Raw genomic sequence first — 11,709 nt, forward strand, 5'->3', positions numbered from 1 at the left:
GACATTAATTGGTTTCATTACAGGTGAGTGACAAGTCATCTCCAATGGGGGGAAAAAGCCTAGTATTTTGCTGCCCGTCTTGATTGGAGGGTTATCGATTAGGAGGTTACGGTGATGGAGGCCCTGCCTCAAAGCCAGTGGCCCTAGGTAACTGCCTACTTCTCCTGTAGGTAGCACCGGCCAAGTAGGCTACCCACACAGGTGTGCTACAGTGTAACCACAGGTGTAGTTTATTTCACATATATAAATGTTTCACTAACGTTTGACAAGCTGAAAGTGTCAAAAGTACATTCTGACCAAACAAACTTCTTTCTTTGCTAAATGTTTTGTGACAAAGTGTGCTGTTGTCACGTTTGATATTTTGTAATGTAATGCCATAACTCTCATACACTTTTAGGCTAAGGGTTTTTAAGAGTTCAAGTGTCTTTTTATCTTGACCTTTTGAGGTCACTGTATGAAACTTCGAAAATTCTAAGATCTTTTGAAGATGCAGATATTCCATACATTAAAAAACATATATGAATGGTATATAATAGTCAAATGCGAATTAATCACATTAACTGTTCTCATCAACAGCGCCCCCGTGTGTTGATTTCCGTGATCAGCAGCAGCATTTCCTGCCGTAACATGATTCTCACCTCACCTGTTATCTGCCTTTCATCTGCATCTAGTTTCAATACCATTGTAAATGCCAAGTTCTTAATACTGATGCATTGTAGATTATAGTTTGTGTGTGTGTGTGTGTGTGTGTGTGTTGTGAATGATGTGACAATATTAACTAATTTAATTCTGACTTATATGATCATTTCTGTGCATGATAATTTTTCATGACATAAATTAGATAACACTCTCTGTATACACCAATTTACATTACTTTTAAAATAATGTAAATCTTGGTAACACATTACAATAAATTCCCATTAGGGAACATTAGTTAATGCATTTACTAACATTAACAAACAATGAGCAATGTGGTTGTTACAGTATTTATTAATCTTTGTTAACGTTGGTTAATAAAAATACTGTTCATTGTTAGTTCATGTTAGCTCAAGTGAATGAAAATAAATCCGGACGTTTCACTAAGCACAAGCGGCATGTGCTAATGGCTAGATGCTATGCCATTTAATGTTAATACCGCCACTGGGCAATGCTAATAACACACAAACAGAAGGAGTGAGCTCTAAATCATCTGCTTTAGTTCAACAGCAAGTCTTATCTATGTTTGAACTCCTATTACACAGTAACAGTAGAGTCAATAAAACGCACTAGCACATCTCTCTCTGTGAGAGTAACACTACATGTGTGGCCTAGGTCGAAGTTTGTCCAGTCATGTGACTAGATATCTATATCCTTATTCATGAAGTGAAAGCTTCATGTCATAGTTTATTGGAACTATAGTGTCTGTTATGACGGAGAGCTACTCTAACTAGTCTTTGTCTATAAGCAACAGAGCAATAGATCGCTCTTGTATTTCACCAGCAGAACGGGAGTCATCGCAGAAATCATGTGAGTTACTTCTGCTTTTGAAACACTTTTTAGAATAACAGGAAAAGAATAGTCGACACTTACAGTACTTGCAAAGACATTCTGCCTTTTAATGTTTAGGTAATATGAGGTTTTATGATTATTATTATTATTTTTATTTGGTAATATGAGTCGGCCACTGTTCATGCTAAGCGTTTAAACTTCACTAAAAGTTTTACATTTCTATCAAGATTGTTTAATTTTTATTAAATGCCCTTTACCTTTAAGTGTATTGCAAACAAAGGTCCTACAATTAGGTCAAATCTTGCAAAATGATGGAGCAAAAATCATTTTTCTGTTGATAAGGGGAAGTGTTTTTAGGCCACTGGTGTGTGATAAATCTTATCTGTCAATGTTCAGATAGATACTTTTTTTAGGACACAACATTATATAATAACAATAAAACAATATTGATAATTACCCTGAAAATAATGCCCACTTTTATTAAAGTAAGTTTATTTAAAGTGTTACAGAATTGAATCATCTGAGCTGTTTTCATTCAGCTTCCATTTTATTCATTCATACGTTCATGCTGTGCAAACCCTTGCTCATTCTTTCTCATTTTTACTCTCTCTCTCTATTCTTTCTCCCAGGGAGGAATGTCAGAATGGAATTTCCTTGGATTTGTTCCTGCATTGCTCTCTTGTTCCTGCTGTGAGTAATGCTTGCATTTGTCCAGACAGAACTCTCTTCCCTCAGGATTTAACATCCAACACTTTTGCTACACTGATGCTGCTACACTATTAGATAAGAATTGTCACGATTACATGAATATAATATTTGCAGTTACTTAATCAGATTGTGTGAACTGCTGCCTAAATACTGTTTGGAGCTACTTCAAGTTCCCTACTTTATTAGAATATTGCATCATTAGACTTCTTTTGTAATGGGGTTTATTTTGTACTTTGTGTTTCAGGTCTGCATTGTGTTTCTGCTTTCATTTGTACAGCGCAGAGCGAAGGCTCAGCCCTTTGAGGATCGCTTTCCATTTCTCAGGGGTCGATTTGGCATTGTGGTGTGAGTGATCTCGAAACAAAATCTGAAGTTCTGAAGCATCTGAAGCATTTAATATTCATCCGTGTTTTTAGTTGTCTAAAGACTTTTTGTTTGTGTGTGTATTTTCCTTTGCAGTCCATTGGATTTCATTGGCAATCTAAGCAACCGATGGTCTTATGGTTTTGCATTTGGTGCTATTGCTCCCAGTGTGATTCAGCTTTTCTCTGAGTCCTACACACCATTTAATGTGCCTAACTGGGCTAAAGGTAGTTTAATTATAACAATGCAAATATTTTATATTTGTTATACACTACCGTTCAAAGGTTTAAAAGAAATGGATGCATTAAATTGATCAAAAGTGACAGTAAACACATTTATAATGTAACAAAATGACGTAATGTTACTTAAAGGAAAGTTACAGTTGATCTATATGTGCATTTCTTGCAGCTATTTTGTACCTGGTTGGAGCGATAGAAGTTGGCGTGGCGTACCTGCCGTTCTTTGCTTGTCTGTCGACGCCACACCGAGTACTAGGAGGGGCTTTAGGTCTTCTATACACACTCATGTGGTACATAAAAAACTACTCACACACACTGTAGATAAAACCTTTAGTCTGAAATCTTGGCCTAACTCACTACTCCTCTGTTTGTACTTGTAGCTGTAGGATTTTTTATTGTGTTGTTGAACTGACTGTTGACTATTCTGTGGGTTTCAGGCTCATTGTGAGACTGTATGCCACGATAAGCTGTCCCTCTGGAAGGGTTGGTGAATATTATTAATGATTAACTTTCATTTATTAATTATTAACTTTATATCATTACGTTTATGTTTGCATGTTAAGATTATTATCCATCAGTATACAAAGCATGCAATGGTGTCTTTGAATGAATAAAATAATTGATATAACATTGTAGATGTAGTGATAGTGGATAATTAAAACACATTTTGCTGGTTGCAGCTTTTAGGTTCTCACGAGAAATTGATCATTCTGTGGCCGTTCTTCCTGTGCCTGCTTTTCCTCCTGGGACGGTTTGTGTATATCATTGTGAAGGCAGTAAGAATCCAACTGCAGCTACAAGCTGATGAGGTCAGATCATGAGACAGTCTTGTTGGAATTAATTTTATGTTAATAATTTACAATAAGGTTCAATTCGTTGGCATTAGATAATAAAGTAGCATACTTTTACAGCATTTATTAATAATAAAGGTTCTTTATTAGCATATGGTTACATGAAGAACCTTTAACCCTCTGGGGTCTGAGGTGTTTTGAGGCCGTGGAGGTGTTCTGACATGCTCTGACATTTGTGCTTATTTCTGTTACTTGTGACATTTTCATGGCTAAAGTCTGATTACACTGTATTCAGCACAAACTCTTCTACAATAATATGTCAGCAGCATGCATGTAAAAGTTTGTAGTTTTGAGATAATGACGTTTATGCGTGGTTTGTGAAAAAAAAAAATTGTCACTGAAATAAGGTCATGAAACCCATACTGATTATTTCTTCACAAGACTTTTGAAAATTGTGACACGTAGCCTAGAATATTTGCTCCAAAACTATGTGAAAATCATCCTGACAACTCATTCAGATAAAACAATATATTGATTTTAAATTTGTAAGACATGTTTTGTGTGAGAAAGTTCTATGCGGGAGGTGTGATCACATCATTAATATGTAAGCTTTTCACACCTGAGAAAGACAAAGACCCTCCCATAATGGCCCTATTAGGAGCCATCAGGCCCTATCATTCTGAGCAACCTTGCACAAAGAATGAGGAGATTTAAAAAAGAATGGCTTTTTGATTGTTTGGATTTATTTACAACATAACATAATCCAAAGATACACAACAAAGGACAAAAAAGCACATTATTGTACACACTGATCTAAAGACAGAGACTTGAACAGTCACACACCTTTGTGCCATTCATGGAAACTTTCCTTCGCACAAATGTTCTTTATAGTGGAAAAAAGGTTATTTAGGTTATTAAAAATGTTCTTCACACTAAGAAAAAAAAGGTTATTTTATGTAAGATCTGTTTCACTGAAACGTTCTTTAGGGAACAAAAAATTATTCTTCTATGAAACCTTTTGGAACCATTTTTAAGAGTGTTAATTTCTACATAAGCACTACATTTTTAACATTTTAACTCTTTCCCCACCATTGACGGAAATTTCCGGCTTTTTCACTGTTATATGGTAGGGGGGCTATTACACATCTTCTGAAGGAATACTGAATGAATCTCTGATCAAAACACATCACATATGGATATAACATGTTATTATATGCATATAGGTCTATAAAATAACTCGATCAAAAACAATTGTTGATTAAAAAACAAAAATGCATGAAGCTGAAGCTAGAACAAAACTTTTTTTGTTTTGTTTGAAAAGCCGAGGGTCTGTTTTTTCTTTTCATATATTGCATGTTCAGATATTCATACAACTACTTGTGAAAATGATCAAAAATGCTGGCGGTGGCTGGCAACTTTTTTTTTCAAAACGCTGGCGGGGAAAGAGTTAAGTTGTATAAATGAACATTGGTATGTGGCCTATAATAAACGGATATGAATTAAGATTAAACAATAGTATATTTATCAATTAACAATAGTTAATAAATAAATGTTTCTCTGATAAATAGAATGAGGAGGATCTACAATTCCATCAGTTCAGATATGTACAGACTCTACTGAAACGCCCCTCTGAACAGTAAGCACTCATCCAACATGAACATGCATTTATCACTGTACTGTATTCAAACCAATCAGCCAATACTAATTCTTCTATTGTCCCTCAGGCCGGAAGAAAAGAGTTGGTTCAGAAGAAAAGTGTATGACTGGGATCCTCACTTTAAATTCCCTAACAGAATGATTGGCACAAGCATTATCTCTTTGATTGGTTTGTACATGGTCAGTTGGCACTCACTTGTGGACATGCATTATTGTTTTTTTGTTTTTTGATTAGTAACTTAAGACAATGCAAATGTGTTTGCCTATATGCAGATGACCCTAGCAGACTACAGCTTGAGTGACTACACCTTTGACAAACTAGATGCTCTGAAGGACTCACTTGCAGAGATAGCATCATCCTGCAATCAAACAGACAACATTTTCACATCCCTCATTCCCAGAATGAATGAGTTCAGCATTGTTGCACGAAGTAAGATTTTTTGTTTATATTTATAGTCTCTGTACATATGACAATACTATTCAAACATCTGGAGTCAGTAAGATTTTTTTAAAAAGAATGTCATGCTTTTATTCAGAAAAGATGCATTCAATTGATCAAAAGTGACAGTAAAGACTTGTTACAAAAGAATGCTGTTCGTTTGAACTTTCTATTTATTGAAGAAAAAAAAAACCCAATTTCCACAAAAATATTAAGCAGCACAACTGTTTTCAACATTGATAATAAGAAGAAATGTTTCTTGAGCACCAAACCAGCATATTATAAGGATCATGTGACACTAAAGACTGGTGTATAATGTCTTCTGAAAATTCAGCTTTGGCGTTACAAGAGTAAAATAGAAAAAAAATATTTTAAAGCCACACCGCTGAACTTTTGCAGGCGCTAGGGGCACTAGACCTGGAACTTTCACGTCTAGCGCCCCTAGAGGCCACAAGCGCCGCAGCACTGTCGCAAAAGTCTAGAAGACAGTATATCAGAGCCTATGGTCACGTGACGGCCGTAAAGCGATACGTTCTCCAGGTCACATGACCTGTTCAATGACGGTCCGTCTCCTCCAAACTTACATAGGCGGTATTTCAAGAGGGCAGCCCCGCTCGGAGCATTAATAGTGTCAAACGCTGTATATTGGCCTGAGGAATCATTTAAAATAACTCGTATGCGTCAACTCTTTAGGTCACAAAGTCCACGGTGTGGCTTTAAATTGTAATAATGTTCTACAATACTGATTTTACTGTATTTTCTGTATTATTTATAAAAAAAAGGCAGCTTTGGTTAGCATGAGAAATCTTTTAAAAACATTAAAAACTCTTACTGACTACAAACTTTTGAACAGTAGTGATATAGATAGATAGATAGATAGATAGATAGATAGATAGATAGATAGATAGATAGATAGATAGATAGATAGATAGATAGATTTATGCTGAAAAGTGATTTAATATTCAATATTTTTGTATTAGGGTCGTGGCTGGCGACAACCATTTTTTCCACTCTGACATCTGTTACTTACACGTTTCATGTGCTAGTATGTTACAGGTATGGTTGCTTAAGCAGGTTTTATAAATTCAACACTATAGCAATTTCATTAATAAAATAAAAAAAACTTTACCAAACATAGAGCTGCATTTATGACTGCAGGAAACATATAAAGAGGTTGTGGAGGGGGCAAAAAACTTTTCTTCCTGAGAAGTTCCATAAACCAAGTCCTGCTGTCAGCGTGGTAAGAAAAGATTTGTGAAGGGATTCATAGGGTCTCCTCTAAGATTGAGGTTAACAACGTCATTAAAAAGACAAACTCAGTGGCATTTTGGTGGCTCATCATAATACCGAATGCTTTTCTCTCTCAGGCTGCTATAACAAGATATTCAGGCTGGCAGATTGCCTTCACTCTGTGGGGTATGTAAAACTCTTGAAAATTTGAACTGTGTTATTCACTTTCCATGTATTGATCTTCTTGTGACCTCATATCCTGTCCTCAGAAAATGTGGTGAGATCAGCTTCTAAATTTTACCTTCTGTTCAGAGAGGTCATTGGCTTCACGGGCATCTGTCCCTTGGCATACATTGCTATTTTCCTATTTTTAGTCAGTGTGACTCAAATATATGGAATAATTTCAAGACATGGTTTGCTGCATTGCTTAAAATTATTTTTGGTTCTGCAGGGTTTCTGATAGTTCACTTTGTGCAGTTTCTTTTTGCCTTAATGTTTGTGTATGGAGTTGTTCTGCCAATCCAGGAGGGGCATTTTCTCAGCTGGCTTTCTAGTGTTGGCGTCATTCTGTGAGTTCTGACATTTCAAGTCCACATTATTTTCATAAGCATAATCATTAGGCCATTTTTTTGAATTTGCATGACAACATTATAAAATTATTTTCAAAAGTATGGGGTCAGTAAGTTTTTTTAGTAAAATAACTTTATGGAATTGGAAATTCAAAACAACAGTATTTATTTGAAATAGTTAGAAAAGTATCATTATAAATTTACTTTACTGTCAGTTTTTTTTTTTCAATTTAGTGCATCTTTACGGAAAGTGTTAAGAAAAGTCTTACTGACCGCAAACTTTTGAACAGTAGTGTGTTTTATAGCCAACGCCCTAACATTTTTTGATAATCTAATAATTATCTATTAAAGATGCTGTTTAAGTAGCATTAAATTGTTTTGTATGTAATTTCAGGCTCACAATATTCATAGTTATAGCCTTGGTGGCAGGGCAGATTATTCTGGTCCAAGTGTTTTTCCTGCAGGACAAACTCTCAGCTGAAGACAAAGAAAAGCCTCTTGCAATCAACAACAGGTAGGACCATTAGACAAATAGAACAAATAAAAACAAATAGAAGAGGCTATAAATATATGACCTTAAAGGAACACTCCGACTTTTTGGGACTTTAGCTTATTCACAGTATCCCCCAGAGTTAGATAAGTCCATACATACCTTTTTCATTTCTGTGCGTTCTGTATGTGTTATTTGACGCACCCACCGCTAGCCTAGCTTAGCACAAAGACTGGATGTAAATGGATAATGTTAGCATACTAATCCCAATAAGTGACAAAATAATGCAAACATTTTCCTATTTACATGTTGTGATCTGTATAGTCACAGCGTGTACAAATAACAAGGCTATATGAGACAGAGACCATTTTTAATCGTATAAATACTAGGAACTATATTCTCACTAGGCGTAGGAGCACAGCTACTTGGGAGGGAGTGGCTACTTGGGCGGAGTGATTAGCGCAGCAGACGAGACGCCCTGTGGTGAGGAGCAGAGAGTTCGCTCAGAGTTGGAGTAATAGAGTCAGCAATTACTAGATAGTAAATTTATAGTTTACAATCATGGGTGTTCGCTGTATCTTGTCTTACAGCTTCCAAAGTTTGTAACTTCTCGTCTGTGTATTGTCCTCTGACAATTCCTCAAAGTCAGCCATGATCACGAGTCACGTTCGCTACTAGGTAGTTAGTCACGTTTGTTTTGTTTACGGAACCATCAACAGGGCGTCTCGTGTGCTGCGCTAATCACTCCGCCCAAGTAGCCACTCCCTCCCAAGTAGCTGTGCTCCTACGCCTAGTGAGAATATAGTTCCCAGTATTTATACGATTAAAAATGGTCTCTGTCTCATTTAGCCTTGTTATTTGTACACGCTGTGACTATACAGATCACAACATGTAAATAGGAAAATGTTTGCATTATTTTGTCACTTATTGGGATTAGTATGCTACCTTATCCATTTACATCCAGTCTTTGTGCTAAGCTAGGCTAGCGGTGGGTGCGTCAAATAACACTTACAGAACGCACAGAAATGAAAAAGGTATGTATGGACTTATCTAACTCTGGGGGATACTGTGAATAGGCTAAAGTCCCAAAAAGTCGGAGTGTTCCTTTAAACAGTCATGATTCAATGTGGTTTCTAAAGTGCACTGAGTGAAAAATATAATTATAAATTATATCTTTTTTTAAAAGATATTTCTGAAATAACTCATCTCTCTTTTGTTCTTCCACAGAAAAGCGTTCCACTGCTTTAACTACTTTTTCTTCTTCTATAATGTGATTATGGGGTTGAGCAACTGTATTTTGCGCCTTTTAAGCAGCTGCATTGTGGGTACCTGGCTGGTGTCGCGCATTGATCGGACCATCATGCAGCGCGGCTATGAGTCCATGGATCCAGGTAATAATGGCATATGCAGGGCTGTGCAGTGAAAATGTAAATTTCCAAATATCATTTTAGTTTTAAAGGGATAGTTCACCCAAAAATGAAAATTCTGTCATTAATTACTCATGTCGACCCTCATGTCGTTCCAAACCCGTAAGATTTTCATTCATCTTCGGAACACAAATGAAGATATTTTTGTTGAAATCTGAGAGATTTCTGTCCCTCCATTGACAAACTACCACTTTGACACTTCCAAAAGTTTATAAAGAGATTGTAAAACAAATCTATGTGAATTGAGCGGTTTAGTCCAAACATTTCTGATGAGACTCAATCGCTTTATGTGATGAACATATTTAATTTAGGCTTTTATTCACATGTAAACATTCATCAACTCACACATCAGTTATGGTAAACGAAAGCTCAAGCATGTTCACTTGACGTGCGATAACCAATGAGGTTCATTCTCGTGTTACGCAGAACGTTTGAGCTTCAGGAAGAACCAATGAGGTTTGTTCTCGCATGTCAAACAGGTTCAGTTGAGCTTCAGTTTATGTTTGCTGATCAATGTTTAAACATGAATAAAAGCCTAAATTAAATTTGTTCATCATATAAAGCGATCAAGTCTTTGGACAGAATTGGATCACTTTATGAACTTTTTGAAGCGTCAAAGTGGTAGTTGCGTAGCTGTCAATGGAGGGACAGAAAGCTCTCCGATTTCATCATAAATATCTTCATTTGTGTTCCGAAGAAGATGAACAAAAGTCTTACAGGTTTGGAACAACATGAGGATGAGTATTTAATGACAGAATTTTCATTTTTGGGTGAACTAACCCTTTAAAGTTGTTAATAGGAACATGATAATTATGATGTTAATTATTTCATTATTAAATATATATATATATATATATATATATTAAATTAATTATAATTGGGAAATGGGATATTTCCCTTTACAGGCTCTAAAATGTAAGATTTATTCCAGTTTTTCTGCACAATTTACTTTTTTGCGGCAGGATATAGCACATGGATAGGGATGATATTTGCTGATCATTACCACAGCAACCCAGTTATGGTGTCTTTCTGCCATCTACTGCTTGGGAGAATAGTGGAGAAACGGGGACCTGCAGTGCCCTCTTATGCAACTTTTAGCAATAACACAGGTGATAATAACAGATATCTGAACCAAAGCACACATTTTAAATCCAATAAAATAACTTTGCCTGTCTTCTGTTTAACAGGATGTTCAGTTGGGGGCAGAGTACGTGTGCGCTGGCTGCTGCTTTACACACTGCTGAGGAACCCTGCACTCATCATGATGAGAAAGAGAAAAACACTGACACAGAACGACAACCAAGACCCACTCCTCTTGGCCCGAACCATCACCTCACAGGCTCAACAAGCAAATGTACTGGTCAACAACAAAACTCCCGAAACAGAACCAACACAGTTAGACATCTGAAAGAACTTTAGCTCTTGAAACTGGTTCCTGGAAAGCAGAGCAGTGTCAGGGTGTCTATCTGTGTGAAGACAGACAGCATATTTCAAAACTGAACATTGTGTCTGAAACTTTGAGGTCATCCACTGTATATGCTGTTGCACTACTGACAAAAGAGACTTCTGTCTTTTTGATACAAAGAACCAAAATGATTGATGACTCATCTGCATGTCACATTTTATTGACTAATAAAATGTTCTCTAGAATGAGAACGTTCCCGTTAATGTGTAACGAACTCAATTTTATCAGCGAACTGGACTGAGAAAATGCTGGATTTGGTTGTATGTACAGGGTTAATGCATTTCATGAGCTTCTGTAACAAAATTTAATGTTTGATTTGTTCAGTGGTATTGGTCAAATAGTATTTTGTAATAAAAATATGCAATATTTGTTTTGGTGAATTAACATTGTGTCACAAAAAAAAGCCTATAAATAAAATAAAATACTACCTTAGTACTTTTGGTAAGTTTTGAAAGTCTAAGTCCATGAATATTAGTTTACTATAATAATAATTTACTTATTTGAATATTTTTTTCTGAAGCTTAAGCTTTTTCTCCACTGATTCCTTACTGGATAGTTTTTAAATTTAGTTAGTCAGACGCTGGTGTGTGAGCACATGACTGTCATCACCCTGAATTCTCACAGCATGAGTTTTATTTATCGCTTTTTGCCTTAAGCACCTTAACAGAGCAAGATTACCCATTTTAATAGGTGTTTAAATGCTGCAGAAGAATATTTACTCTTTATAAAGCATAGGCCTAAAAGGATGTCTGGGTGGCCCTTCAAACAAGTCTAGTCAGGGACGTTGGGGTTTATTTATATATTTATTTATTTGTTGAGTACATATCATAGAATTAGTAAATAA

At 36.0% G+C, this 11,709-nt stretch overlaps 1 protein-coding gene across 2 annotated transcripts; it reads left to right on the forward strand.

Moving 5' to 3' along the window:
* Positions 1-1,275: 1,275 nt before the first annotated feature.
* On the forward strand, positions 1,276-11,296 carry stra6l (STRA6-like). Of its 2 annotated transcripts, XM_081361077.1 has the most exons (18): positions 1,276-1,506; positions 2,118-2,178; positions 2,441-2,541; positions 2,656-2,786; positions 2,968-3,088; positions 3,236-3,281; positions 3,479-3,607; positions 5,158-5,225; positions 5,314-5,425; positions 5,519-5,675; positions 6,665-6,740; positions 6,843-6,924; positions 7,052-7,100; positions 7,366-7,483; positions 7,878-7,997; positions 9,201-9,364; positions 10,363-10,509; positions 10,588-11,296. In XM_081361077.1, coding segments are annotated over exons 1-18 (1,905 nt in total). In that variant the 5' UTR covers positions 1,276-1,504; the 3' UTR covers positions 10,809-11,296. The 2 variants fall into 2 exon arrangements, with proteins under 2 accessions (XP_081217203.1, XP_081217204.1); XM_081361078.1 differs by lacking the exon at positions 10,363-10,509 and having other exon boundaries at positions 1,285-1,506; positions 10,588-11,295.
* The last annotated feature ends 413 nt before the right edge of the window (positions 11,297-11,709 follow it).

Source organism: Scardinius erythrophthalmus (assembly GCF_964197995.2).
Source record: "Scardinius erythrophthalmus genome assembly, chromosome: 3".
Lineage (NCBI taxonomy): Eukaryota > Metazoa > Chordata > Actinopteri > Cypriniformes > Leuciscidae > Scardinius > Scardinius erythrophthalmus.

Bases quoted from the DNA above. Each gene is read 5' to 3' on its own strand.
- stra6l (XM_081361077.1), top strand. The intron at 2,787-2,967 runs GTAGTTTAATTA...CATTTCTTGCAG, and splicing joins TGTGCCTAACTGGGCTAAAG to CTATTTTGTACCTGGTTGGA. The intron at 5,226-5,313 runs GTAAGCACTCAT...ATTGTCCCTCAG, and splicing joins CTGAAACGCCCCTCTGAACA to GCCGGAAGAAAAGAGTTGGT.